Source organism: Neolamprologus brichardi, chromosome 18 (genome assembly GCF_056152115.1).
Source record: "Neolamprologus brichardi isolate AB-2024 chromosome 18, ASM5615211v1, whole genome shotgun sequence".
NCBI classification, from domain to species: Eukaryota; Metazoa; Chordata; class Actinopteri; order Cichliformes; family Cichlidae; genus Neolamprologus; species Neolamprologus brichardi.
In genome coordinates this window covers 13,487,103-13,501,508 of record NC_142121.1, presented here as the reverse complement: position 1 = coordinate 13,501,508, position 14,406 = coordinate 13,487,103, and the positions used below count along the sequence as shown (strand labels likewise).

General features: G+C 42.8%; 1 protein-coding gene across 2 annotated transcripts in view; it reads right to left on the bottom strand.

Moving 5' to 3' along the window:
• Positions 1-14,406, bottom strand: part of zfyve9a (zinc finger, FYVE domain containing 9a) — a 37,638-nt gene that overhangs the window by 3,436 nt on the left and 19,796 nt on the right. The window contains exons 8-18 of one of the 2 annotated variants that reach the window (XM_087832553.1): positions 11,461-11,569; positions 10,938-11,060; positions 9,683-9,838; positions 8,398-8,622; positions 5,877-5,959; positions 5,600-5,704; positions 3,394-3,544; positions 3,151-3,231; positions 2,835-2,997; positions 810-915; positions 155-331 (exon numbers count right to left, since the gene is read on the bottom strand). In XM_087832553.1, the coding sequence (XP_087688679.1) occupies positions 155-331; positions 810-915; positions 2,835-2,997; positions 3,151-3,231; positions 3,394-3,544; positions 5,600-5,704; positions 5,877-5,959; positions 8,398-8,622; positions 9,683-9,838; positions 10,938-11,060; positions 11,461-11,569 (1,479 nt within the window). Of the gene's footprint in view, positions 1-154; positions 332-809; positions 916-2,834; positions 2,998-3,150; positions 3,232-3,393; positions 3,545-5,599; positions 5,705-5,876; positions 5,960-8,397; positions 8,623-9,682; positions 9,839-10,937; positions 11,061-11,439; positions 11,570-14,406 lie in introns of both variants that reach the window. The other variant, XM_035908296.2, reaches the window with a different exon arrangement.

Sequence of the window (14,406 nt, the reverse complement as noted above, 5' to 3'; positions counted from 1 at the left end):
TTCTGATGGTTTTCTGCAGATTTATGAGCAGTTTGAAAAATAATGTGGACTGTGGCAGGGTTCAGTCTTTAGAAGGATTCGTTCTGTTGTTGATGCAAAGGTCTGTTTACACACCAGGGTCTACATCAATAAACAAACCTTCTCAGAGTCCTACCTGGTCAGAGTCCAGAGTGACCCTCAGTCCCAGTTTGGCCATGCCATCCTCCTTCAGCAGCTTCAGGTGTGGACACAGAGCCATACAGAACGCTCTCGCCACGTTCTCCGTGAGGCGGCTGTGGTCGGCCGGGTCGCTCAGAACACTGGTTTGGTCTTCGCTCTGGAGGAAGAACACCTGAGAGCAGCACAGAAAAACAACTTTATAATAACCTGCAGACTTGAAAACAGATACATATATTTTTGGGGTTGTTTGTAATATGTGATAATGAGGAGATTGGGTTAGAACAGAAAGTCGAGGGTCCGTGAGGAGCAGAGGAAGCTGACTCAGACTTTTGAGATAAACTGACCTCTTTTTTTTCCAACCTCCTGAGCACAAAAACAGGGTCTTAAATCTGCACTCAACTCTTCTCTACATAAAACAATCCTTGAACTTGTATCAACACAATATGTTAAATCCTCTCATCTTCCTACTGTATATGAGGAGAAATTATCATGGCGTGCTGGCGTGTGTCATCAGAGTTTACTTTAGCCTGAGTTAATGGAGCTGCAGCCTCGCGGGATGAAGGTTAAAACAGTTTAAGCTGTCTGTCCTGAGAGGCTTCAGTGGTGGCCTGATTTCCTCACTGGCGCTCGGTAAAATGAGCAGACTGTACCTCGGTCCAGCGGATGACTTTGCCGTTGGCTCTGAACTCGGAGCCGTGGAAGATCTTGACACTGGGTATGGACTCCATGGACTTCCCGTCGATTGGGCTGATGACGCTGAACAAACACACAAAAGACAACTTACAAAAAAAGCGCGCGAGTAAGCAAAAGCTGATTCTTTGTGGGAGACCCAAATAAACCGCTTCTGCAGCATCTGAGCCCTTTGCCCTTGAGCAAAGCGCTGACCTGCCAGCTGCTCGGCTGGAGCAGCAAAAACACCAACATCAAAGCATGAAGCAGAGGTTGAAGCCAGCTCATTTTTTTTTGTTGGTTTGTTTTTGATTTTTAAAATTGCAGGTTTTTTTGCCCTCTGTGTTAGCGAACACCAGTTTGTTTTTTAACGGTTGCTGGGCAAATGTTAAACGAGACCTGCTGCCTTGCACCATTAAGTTATTCCACTGTGTGGACGCCTTTAAAGGTCATGCTGCTCTAAACGCTCCATTTAAGGCTGTTTTTCCTCAGTTGATACTGAGGTGCCTTGAACTTTGAACCCTGGTTGGGCTCCTTCTGTGTGGAGTTTGCATGGCTTCCTTCTGGGTATTCCAGCTTAGGCTGTGCGATATGACCAAAATCTCATATCCCGATATAAGAATTCTATCTTCCGATAACAATATAAATCACAAAAATGTAACATTTTCTGTAAATTCTGTGAATCTCGACTTGTGGGAAGTGTTTCCAGCTGCGCGTCATGTAGCTGGAGTCGAGTGTTTTAACCGATGTATGAAACGATACATTTTTAGTCATAAGTTGTAACAGCCGCCGTTTTCTTTGTGAGTATTAATTACACGGCATGCTGCGGGGAAAAGCCTGTTCTAACGTTTGAGTCTAAGGTTTATTTTTTAGCACCTGGCGGTTCTTTTTTGCTTCTCATGCGTAAATAATCTGCTCTTTCAAGTGATTCAGTTTATTTTGAAAAGTCTCAACAGGATCTTGAGCTTTATTGTGAAAGGTTTATGTGGAACATAAACAATCGGACACGCGATGGTGTTACCGTTGTTGTTGCTAACGACAATGCATAAAAACAGGCGCTTGTCTGTCTGTAGTGTGGCTATATTAAATATAAGAGAAAGAGAGAACTTTAAGAAATTAATATAACCACTACAGTGACCATCAAAACGATGAAAAAAATATTGCCGTAAAAAGTTTATTTTGCGACTCCACGAAACAAACGATAGCGTAAAATTAAACGATAGACGTTTTTATATCGTCATCCGATATATATCGTTATATCGAACAGCCCTATTCCAGCTTCCTCTCACAGTCCAAAGAAACACATGTTAGGTTATCTGTTAACTGTAAACACCCCTGAGTGAAAGGCTTTAACTGTATAAAATTAAGTGTTGAACGAATGTGTAGTTAAATGGTCATCTTAGCCATACAGCCCACCTGCTGCGCAGATCATCTGTTTGTGAGAGGCAGCCAATCAGAAAAAAGCTGTCTTAGAGGGAGATGAGCTAAAACAGCTCGTTTCAGTCACTGGATCAATGCTGGATCAGGTGACCCTGAACTATTCCTTAATTATGCAGCAATAGGCTTCTGGTGGGCTGTTCTATTTTATGAATAAACATGAAAGAAAAGAGCGTAATATACACTGTAGACCAACTCTGATTGTGTGACAGTGGCTGAGGGTTAAAACAGCTTCTGTACAGTGAAAATATCCTCTTAATGAAGTCATATCGTATCTGGTGACAGGCCTAAATTAGACTGAACGGTGAGAAGTCGCTTTTAAATGAGCAGATTTTATCATCCTGTGCTAAAATTGATTGCAGCGGTCCAGATCTCACAGCCGTGTCAGACCGCATCATTCCACCCTGCTAAGATTCTCCCTCACAGGGCTTCCCCCGGCGTGCATAATGACTTTTTATAGCAAAGTAGTAAATGCAGCGCCCGGGAAGCTATCAGTTCAATTGTCCGTGACATAAATGCATCTCTTCCAGCTCCCCTTCCCCTCCTGACTTCCCTCCCCCCTATCTCACCCTTTGTTGAAGTTGTGATCATCCTCCGTCCACTGGATGTGGACGACCTCCTGGTTCTCCTCCTGGTCAGCTTTACCGCACGTGATGGTGAAGTCTTTCATGTCCCTCAGGGCTTGACGTAGAGAGTCCATCGTCTCAGCTGTGATCTGAATCATGACGCCATCTATAGGAGGAAAAAAGCTGCTCAGTTGCTTTACTCAGTACTGAGGATCATGATTATTTACTTTATTTATTTATTTTAACTCTAGTGACAATTCTTTTGACTAATTTCAACATTTCTGCAGCCAACGTGTAGCTTTGCTGACGCTGTTCTCACCTTCTACGATGCTGGTCTTGGCTAAGAAGCCAGACGAGGCTTTCAAAGCACCACTGAACACAAAGAAGCAGGCTCCAGTAACTGAAACAAACAAAGAGATCAAGTAAGAGGCTGAGCTACTTTCAGGCAAACAGATGAGACAAACAGTCAGGGGGAGGATTTTCAGGCATCGCAGCCTTCCAGAAGAGCCACAGATAAAGGAGGTCTCAAGTGTGACGGTCGAGTCGGTTTCTGAGTCGGCACCTTTGCGCGGCTGGTGATGGATGCTGATGGCCTGCGTCTGATAGTTCCCGTCATCGTTCTGGACGCACACCAAGTGGGAGTCGGCCCGGTCGTTGAAACACGCCCCCATGGCCAGCACGTGTTCGTTGGACTTGTTCATGGCCTTCATCAGCTGCAAGGACAAATAATATGCATGACTAATTAAGTAGCCCTTTGTGTGTGCGTGGAGCAGAGAGGCTGCCTGGTTAAGCCTAATTGCAGTGGGCTTGTGGGTAAAGTCCGCAGTTTAAACGGGACGGCGCTGACAGACTGTGGGAAAAGGACACGTCACGGGTGGATATCAACAGCCGAAAGATCTCCCATATTAATTCTGCTAACTCTCCTGCCTCTGCCTCTCTTTGAAGCCGTCCTTTGAAAATGTAGAAATAAAACTGAAAATCTGGAGGGTTTTAACCACTCGCTGCGCTAAAAAAGCTCGACTGCAAGCTGTTGAGCAACAGTGCCCGCTCCACATTACTGGCTTCCCATCTGTTACCGCATCGACAGCCAAACGCTACAACCGGCACCGCAATCTCCGCCGCGGCTTTATTTCTCACCCAAACGCGTATCACTTCTTCTGGTACGCCGTTCATTCACACCCTCGAGGCAGTAGCGTTATAACACGTGGGCAGCCCACACCTCATGTTCAGCTGCAGGGACTCCAGAGAATTTGTCACGCAGCACCTACACACAGTCAGCCTCATTCACTGATGTCATTAGTCTGATGGAGGGAGTCTGCATGTTGGAAGATTGAAAAATGATGCCTGATCCTGAAAATAATGCTTAAATATGAATTATATAAGAGGAAAATCTGCTTTCCTTCATTTTCTGGAATTTGTTTTTAATGTTTAATGCGAGAATTTTACTTTCTATTCATTTTATAAAGACAAACACTCAAAAAACAGAGATCCATCACAGAGGTGGGGTGCAAGCCAGAGTTATAACATTCTTTTATAATTTCTATTTAATTTCTGTTTATTTTAATGTCATTCAGCTTCCTAAGTAGGTTTTGCTTGTTTAAGTTTGGATTGTATTACTTTCACCACCAATTTTAGTCTTTTTATTCATTAGAATTTGGATGGTGTTTATCAGGACGATATAACGAGTTCAGAACAGGTGAACAAATCCCAGTTTTAAATAAAAACACGTGCACTAAATCTTCTTTCACGCTGATTAAAGAAATGTGACCACACTGAGAAAGACTGAAACTAAAGACTCCATATAACAAATGTATACAGGCAGCTGTGAGTCCATCTGACTGACTGTCAGAGATTACACAAAAACTACGCAACCAAAGTTTATGCAACTTAGAGGAGAGGCAGTGAATGTTTCCAATAAAATCTCAGGACACGTCCTGAATATAATGTTGATTTCTAGCTGTGAAAAATCAAACGTCAATCGTAGGTGGACCAAAGAATTATGACCAAGGCGACTACAGGTATGAGACCTTTGAAATGTGACTTTCAATGTAATTAAACACCAGGCTTGTGATTCACTCAGTTCTAAATGAATAGAGTTAAAACGTTTATATTATTAAGAAGAAAGTATCCCAAGTAAGAAAAATACCCAAACAACGTCCCCTGTTCCTGAGTTTGAAGCACTGCTGAAACACAGCAAAGGTTTCAGGTCATTAACTTTAAATGTATAGATGTAATTTTTACACCATTAATCTTCTCACATGCAGAGACTAACAAGCTGGATGGCCAGAGGAACCTTTTTCTCGTTATCACCTTTAGGGTTTCTCTCTATGAAAGTTTGTTTCTGCCAGTAAATAAATAAATAAATAAATAAATAGCAGGTCAAAATTTCATGTTATTTTCTTAACTTTTAAGCTTCTTTCAGAGATTTGAGGTAGTAACGTAAAATTTTGAGATAATAACCTGGAATTTTAGCTTATGAATTGCATTTCTTTTTCTGCTGGCAGAAACAGGCTTCCATATTCCTCAGTGTATTCTAACTGTGAAGTTAGCTAATGCATCTCACCAGCCTGCTGTTAATGGTGATTGTTTTTAAATGTATGCATGCACCATGTGAGGAACAGAGAGATTTGGTGAAGAAGAGCATTGTGGTTGCATTGCACGATTGAAGTGTGTAGAATGAGTGAAAAAGCAGCACTACGAAGTGGAAATCTTTATCATTTTCTCTATCATTATTGTGTGAAAATAAATACAACCGGATGGGCGCTCACCTCATTGTAGCGATTGCTGGGGATCTTGATGCTCGTCTTTCTCACCTCCATGTCCACAACCAGACCTTTGACCACCGGCAGCGTGTACTGGTAGTTACGGAAGTCCTGGGACAGTGAAAAAAAAGAAAGATATAAAGATGTGTGCAGTTTAACTGAAATGAACATCATAACAAACAAATCACTTGAATCGTTACATTCCTGTTTACATACCCAGCATATAGCAGGGGGCTCTCTAACCTTTAAAATGATTAAAAAGTGAGAAAAACAAAGCACTTACCGCCAGCAGGTTCATGATGGTGTGACCGGTCTCTCCAAAGAGCGGTTTTCTGAAGCGAACGCTGAACAGCGGGCACGGATAAACTGCAGAACACAATGATTACTGGTGATTACAGGAGAATCTTCCTCTTCCACAAATTTGGTTTCATGGACTTATATTTTTTGCTATTTTCAAAACAATTTCACAGCTGATTTCATTACACAATCCCCTAAAAAGTGAAAGAACTCAGAGGAGACAGAAGACAGAAATCCCTCTGGAATTGTGTCAGAAATCTTGCGCAAAAAGCTGCCAAATCAAACACGTGGCTCCCCTGCTGTGACGACTTCTTATGAATTAGCAAGCAGCAGAAAATCGCTGCTTCTTTATTTCATTAGTGCTCTGGGGCTTTGTGGTCTGTAGGTTTTTTCCAGGTATTTCAATGTTACACAACTTCTTTTTTTCCACCTCTTCATCCATAAATGCAAATGAGCAGAACAAGAGACCCCACGCATCACACACAGTGAACTCCTAATCCACAAGTGAAAAAATAAATAAATAAAAAATACAGCAGCTGCTTTTTTTCCTTCAGCGACTAAAGCCTCTTAGATGACTATTTTTAGCCTTATCACTGCAAACAGCCGGGGAAAAAGAGATCTCAGTATAAACTCTCATTAGCAAAGAAAGAAATAAAGCTCAGCCTCAATCTGCACTTCGTGCTGACGAGTCTCTCGGCCTTCTGCTGGTCAGCGCCGGAGGTAAGAGGTGAGAGCGTGGAGAAGAGCGCCGTTTGTGTGGTGGGCTGATTTCATGGCCGCGCAACTGTTTTGTGTTTAAGAGCTTCGACTGTGTGCGGCTTTGTTAATGTATTCTATCCGTGCTCGCTGGATGTAGACAAGGCGCTTCACAGAGCCGAGCGGGCGGTGCTCGGCACTGGCAGGTCTGGCTGTGAGAGAAGAAGATTTGGTGAAAGCAGCGTCGCCGTTAAATCCCTCCTTCATGTGGGAAGCCATGATATGAAGTCAGCTGACATACTAAGTTCTCTAGATCTTTATATTTTACCCAACAGACCATTACAGGATACTCACACACTTAATGTTCCCAGGGACCTCAGTGCTGTCTAAGCTTGAAATAGGAGCAACGTTTTTTGGAGTAACCTCAGCTCATTTTAACTTAATCCTACAAACATCTGCTGCGTCTCCACTTCACTTCAGTCAGTCCACAATTCAAATTTCTGAAGCCTCTACCTCCTAAAACAGACTCCTTCCTTCCCACCATAGCCAAGTTCTGCTCTTACAGGGATCATCCTTCTCTATATATTATAAAGCACCTTGAGGTGACTGTGGTTGTGAAGTACAGCAAAAAAAACCAAACATAACTGAAGTGATGTACCCAAGCAACTAACAGCAACACTACAAAATGAATTCATACCAGATTAAATCAGTCCCAAAGTGATTGCAACCTACATCAGAAACATGACATCATCGCTACTGTGTGCAGAAATGTCTGTTAAACAGGAAGTAATATGAGCAATTCACTTTTCCCTGGCAACCGGGTGTTGTATGTGTGGATAACGCCGATTGAGAAACTCCAATAGGGAAACAGGTGTATTATTAAGAAACTAGTGAAGATGTTTGAGAGAAGTCAAGAAAAAAATGTTATGCCTTGGAAAACTAAAACAATAGTGTTTTATTTGCCTTTAGTTAACAAAAAAGCATTTAAGTCATCTCTGTGATTTTAAGAGATTTATAAGTTCACAGCACATTAGCCTGTGTGGATCTAATAAATTTCGGTAAAAACTTTGATGTGTGTTGACTGAACGTTGATGATACCTGCTGAGTTGAAGCCGAAAAGTGCGACTGCCACTATTCTCCATACTATGCCCTCCTGGGATGGTTCAAGACAACAGCTGGAGAACGCATCCTTACAAACAAGCTCCTGCTGCCGAAACAGCCCAATTTTCTTATTCTAACAACTTTTTGTTTTGAATCTTTTGCTTCTATATATTCAGTTTGTTTTTGCATTAATCGTCAAGGTATTTGGTTGGTTAGTGACCAGATGTGGCAGCAGGGGTCATATTGTGACACAGCCCTCCTTAATTTCTGGCTACACTTTGAGCCTCACTCACTGTGCCACACAGGACCAATGTTTGGAGGAAAAGCCATAGATATGTCCACCGTTCTTTCACGTCAGACACCGAAAACGCACGCACCTTTATCATTTGTGCATATGCATCATCCGAGGTAGTCTGTCCACACCGTAAAGAAAAAAAAATCTGGTAAAAATAGTGACGAACAGGTTTTGTGGGTAAACCAAATGTGCACAAAGTGTAAGGGCAGATTTGTAAATCAAATCCAACATCTGGGATTGTTTTGTCTGTGCTTTTAAACTGCTCAGCTTCATTTTCTTTGCATATCAAACTAAATGAGAACTTCAGCTCTTTAGCAACATGTCTGAGTGCCATTAAAGCAAAATAATCACATCATTATTACTTCTTAATCACCGTGACGGCACAGTACGGAGCCTCGTATTCTTCTCAACTCACATCGGTACTCTGCTCCCAGCCGCAGCATGAGGCGGATGGGGAAGACCTTGGCCCAGGGCGTCTCCCATTTCTGGATGAGGATCCCGAAGAGGTAGGGCGGATTGGGCAGGAGCAGGTCCTGCAGCGACTGGAAGGAAGGGCTGATGTAAAGGAAGCCGCCGTGCTCCTTGCTGCCCAGGAAGCTCTGCGTGAAGAACGAGTGACTCAGGTGGCTCAGCACGTTACCTTAAAAGAAGCAGAAGAAAAATAAGGGGAATGAGAGTGGTTAGTGATATAAGAGATGGAAGGAGGTGGAAGAGGAGGGGTTGATTGAATTAGAGAAGAAAAGCACAGCAGGGGGGAAAGAGAAAATAGAGGAGTAATGCAAGAGGCATTTGGGAGCAATGTAATAAAAAGCAGGGAATGCAAAAAGCAGCAAATTGAAAAAGATGAAGAGGAAGAAAAAAAATAAAGTAAGAAAATGAGCACAAATGAAAAGCTAAGAAGGGAAGAGCTTTAGTCCTGAGAAGAGAAGACAGATATGAAAGGCTCAGGGATTACTCAGTGTGGCTAAGCAGCCTTGTTTAGTCTGCATTAAGTTCTACACCAAAGGCTCGCCTGCTCACTCTACAACTTAATTTTACCCATAAAAGGGTTCATGTCTCTAATTATCTGTGGGATAGATCCACGCCTTTAAATGGCCCATAACATAATAATCCTAATGGCAGGAAAAAGCTCAGCAGTTAGGACTTGCTAAAGCCAGCACTTCTTCTCGAGGCCTGACGGACGCCGACCTAATCGAGACAGACACAAACAATATGGCTCCCATCCACAAACTTGAAACTGCTCCAGTGTGAATATGAAAAAGGAAACAGCCTGAGGGTAGCGAGCCGTCAAAGTCAGCTGATATTAGCAGTTTCTGCTTTGCAGCATACGGAGGTTAAAAAAAGAAAAGAAAAAACGAACTGCAAAGCGGTGGCGAGGAGTCACGCCTGGTGGGACGCGAGCTGACAGCAGGACGCTAATGTTTGGACCATTTTTCATGAACCAGACACAGCAGTGTTGGACGGTAACCCGATTTCCAAATTGAGCTCGACTGGGCGCACCTGTGGTCTCTATGAAGCAAAAAGTAGAGCTCAGACATTTTCCTCTTGTGCACTACATTTAGAGTTTGCTCATTTTTAACAGGGCAGGCCCCCGACTGAGACACCCCACCTGTGGACTCTAGACAGAACCGCCAATGAATGGCTCCACGGTGCAGGTGGAAATGAGAGCCTCCTGGTGGAGCTGCTAATGTTGTTCTTACCACTGAGGGCCTCCTGGTAGAGCTGCACAAAGTGGGTGAAGATGTCTTTGGGGATGGTCTTCTCATCTGGCAGACACTGGAGGAGAATGACGACCTCGGCCTGGCCGACGGCATGCATCCCTTTAGTCGTCACGTACCAGCACTTCCTGTTTACGTCTGTGGGGTTAGAGGGAAAACGTGTCAGGGCACAGTTACATTAGAGGCCCCTTTACGGAAGTGATCTAACATGTTTTATATGAATAATAATCCATTAAAAAGAAAATCAGAAGAACCACCACATACAGTCAGGCCGAACAACATATTCATAACACGTTTTACAAACACCACAACCCTAACTTGAAAGCTGTCAGTAGGGGGGCCACCACAGGTGTTGCCCCCTCCTGGTCATTTTAGAGAATGTGGTTCAGGGGGTTGAGAAGCTCATCTTCTAACCAGAAGGTTACCGGTTCGATCCCCTGCTCTGTCTGTCTTGGTCGTTGTGTCCTTGGGCAAGACACTTCACCTACCGCCTACTGGTGTTGGCCAGAGGGTCCGATGGCGAGATATGGCAGCCTCGTTTCTGTCAGTCTGCCCCAAGGCAGCTGTGGCTACAACTGTAGCTTGCCTCCAACAGTGTGTGAATGTAAGAGTGAATGAATATTGGAAAAGTACTATATAAACGCAATCCATTATTATTATTATAAAGGCGCTCCTCATTGGCTTAACCCAGAAACTCTGCAATCCAGACTTTTAAAACTGTCATACATAATGCAAAGTATTGATGTATGAGACAAATGGTATGAGACAACATTTATAAATCATGATTTGTGATACACATTTGTGAGTATTATTCAGTAGTATTGTGGCATTTCTTCTTATACGCCACACACTGCATTAGCGTGGCAGCTCTTTCAGGAATGTCTGAATGAATGCATAATGAACATCTGTGTAACCGAGCCGTGTGTGTGAATGACAAAAAGCTGTTACTTTAACAGATACAGTAAGTGAACCAGGCAGTACATATTCTACGTCCTAACTCCTCAGGCATTTGAGCATGTTTGAGCATGGCTACTCAGTAATTCACAAGAAAAGAAAAAAAAAGAGAGCTAAAATCAGCCATCATAAAAAATGTATATAGTCCAAATATGTATTTTGCCTTTTTCCCTTTTGTCATCAAAAAATTATTAATTTAGAAGTCTGACTCTACGCTCACTGCTGCTCTTCTTCTTTTAAAAAACCCCAAAAACCCTCCCCCCAGAACAGTGCTTTAACTCACAGTTGACAAGCTTGACCATGGCGAGCAGGTTCGCGTTGAGCACGAAGACCAGTGGGTCTGGGCCCCCCTCCTCCAGCTGTTGCATGAGGACGATCTCCGACGGCCTCTCCTCCACTGCGTAATCTGCAGGTGGTCGGAGCGGAGTAGAAGAAGAAACAGGTAGCGGGAGGAGTCAAGGCAAAGTTAAGATAAATGAGAGGAACGGAGAATGAGAGACGGTGATGTCAGAATGAGAGTCAAGAGAGAGGAGGAGAGGGTTGAAGATGGTAAAATGAGTACAAAATCAAATTAGGAAGCAGCTAAAAACTCTCCCAAGCAATCACTTATAACCACAGCATTACCGTGTTCAAACCCACCCTCCCGCCCCCTCTTAGCAATGAGTGGTCGAAACATGAGCGGTGACGGTATAAGCACGAGAGAAACAACATTTAAGAAAAGCACAAAAACGGCAGCTGACGGAGCAATGAGGAGGCAGCAGAACGGTGGGGATGAGGGCAAGCACCTGTGATGTGGCCTCCCGTACCTCCTTTGACTCCGGTGGAGATGAGGATGGGAGGGAGCCCGTCCTCCGGGATCAGGCTGAGAGAGCTGCCCACGGGGCTGCCCACCGGGGCAACAGGGGTATGGGCTGCCTGAGGGTGAAGAGAAGGGGGTGGGGGGTGGAGTTAGATGTACTGAAGGTTATAACACACAGTGAGATGTAATAATACAGACAATACTCAGGAACTATGGCTGAGATTGGCAGAACAGGTTCAACAAGCATTAAGTGTAACTATGTATTAATAACAGAGCAGGTTGGATTTAAATATCAGCAGTGCTCTTTAAAATAATCCAAGAAGAAGAAAAATACTTGAAACAATACAAAACTGACATTTCAGCCATTTGGTCCCTTATATCCTTAAAGCTGCAATGATCAATATTAGCAGGTGGAGAGCATGAGTCACACAGCTTCGACAGCATCTCATAACTTCAGCACCTAGTTCACTAAGACTGCTTTTACAGCACAGTCACGCCGCTGTGGAGTAACAGAGTGGAGTACTCAGCAGCTGAAAGCCGGTTAGAGGGTAAGGGAGTAGAAATTAGAGCCACGCTGATCAGGTGGGCAGGAAACAACTCCACAAAAATACTAACTGTTGCTCCGCTGGATGTGTAGACAGCCGACTGCTTATGAACTCATTCACTTCTCTTTAAACTTTACCTTGGATATATTTGCCAATGTGATTTTTACATTTATTGAACTGTTCAGTAATGATCCAAAACAATTTAGCCTGAGAGATTTAAAAGGCATCTATTATGATTAATCCCTGTGAGCTGAAACCAGCCACACACCGCTATGTGTGTGGACACTTCATTACAATTGTATGTGTGTGTGATGGTGATTTTTTTTCCACTTTACTTATTTGTTTGACTTTTCTAAGGCTTAAAGTTGGAACCGTAGCTCTGTTGACTGACAAGTGCTACAGCTCACCGCTGTGTGTGCCACTGAATTAGACCTGAGTTGTGCTGCTGGTGCCTTTTGGAGAATTCTAATATTACTGTGGCTTCCTGTTGGAATACTTTATTAGTTTGTTACTTGGCACTGCTCAGTGCCTGTACATTGCAACCCTATACTTTATGAATGCAGCTTGCTAACCGTGATTGGGAGCATTAGCTGATAACTTAGGATTCCACCTTCTTGTCCAAATATGGACATTTTCTGTCCATAAAAAAAAAAAAAAAATGTAGCAGTGGCCAAAAGACTAATGTTATCCGGTCGTAAAGTCTGACGTCACTAGTCGTGTCTGGGCCTAAACTCCGCTGCAGGTTCATATATCAAACGATCACTATGGCATTACTGTGAGTTGAAAAACTGTCTAAAGTCTTTCATCTTTAATAAAATGATCAGCGTTCTGCTCTACCACGTGTAACAATTGAGTTTAACATCCAGGCATCCATGAAAACGGAATTTATGACATTTAACGGAGTTAGAAGTTAGCAGGAAGTTAGCTCGCTAGCTTCTATCTAAATACAATATAGCATGTCCTGACTGCGGGGTTTTGGAAACAAATTAAAACGTACAGCTCTGTTATCATTTCCAACATGAATGAAGACAGAAAACTAAACGGCAGTGACATTTGTAGGGTTACTGAAGTTTGGCTAGCTGGTATATAATGATGTGCTACGTGACCGCTAGCGACACAGCTATGTTAGCATAATATAAACAAGCTAACTTTTTTTTCCACTCGATATAAGTTAACGTGAGTGTTCTCAGTGGTCAGGAACAAATGTAAACGCATGGCAGGATGCTGTAAACGGACCAAACTTCAGCCAGGAGAACAACTGAGATAATCCATCCACAATACGAGGTTAGTCATTCATATACTGCTGCATGGGCTGGACTGTAGTTACATCCTAAGGTTTTAAAAACTGAGCTTAAATAAATGATTAGCGGTAATAAAAGCCGAGGGAGGTCAACAGTGATCACTGACTGTTTTAGGAGCTTTTTGAGATTAAATAGAAGAAAATACAAAACATTAAACATGTTAACAACACAAAAGCCATATTAAACGCAGACTACTTTAGGCCCGGAAGTAGGATTCGTCACGTCATCACTTAATGACCGGATATCCTGGTGGCCTCTTGCATTACTCCTGGTGGTCCCTTCACTCATCATTTATTTACAGTCTACAAGATAAATAAGGATTATTATGACCTGTAAATCATGCAAAGCTACTTTACTAGATTCCAAAAATGAAATCGTCACACTGAAAAACTAACACAATAAAGTCCCTTAAATTTTATTTAAAGACAAATATTGGGTCGACATTAGAGACCACAGCTATCTCGACATTAAGTTTCTTGAACAAGCTCAATACAAATTAATAGCATCTTATATTAATTGCTCTCGACCTTCTTTCAAAGACTTTGCGACCGGTCTGTTATAAATCTACCAAAATGTGATTACTTATGCTGCTTGAGTCATTTTGTCAGATTTGAAAAAGCTCCTCCACAGCGGCAGAGGACATCTAACTTGTTTCACTGGCTCCATCGTACTCTTCCCTATGATAAGTAAAATGAAAAACTGATTGAGGGTCTTTTTCTTCTAGCCTGAACCAAAGCCTCTCTCACTCTGCCCTTTTTAGGTTAGTCGCTTTTATTTGAGAAGCAAACCATGAAAACAGTTATGAATGCACAACAAATGCCTTTCGTGTGCTCCGGTCAAACTAAAGGGCTCGTCTTCTCTGGAGAAGAATTTCTGGCATCAAATTCACCAAGACTTGAATTCTCACATTGACTTTCACATGTTAAAGTCTGGTTTTAAGCTCATGTTCTGTCTACAAAGCATAGTAAGGCTTTCTGGGATTCACAGGGAGTCACTTTGTTTCAGAGGCCATGAATCATCCTGACAGCTGATGCTTGATACACCAAAACCACAGAAACAACCGGATACGGCTTGCTGTTCTGTTATCCACTTCGAGACAAGCTGAGT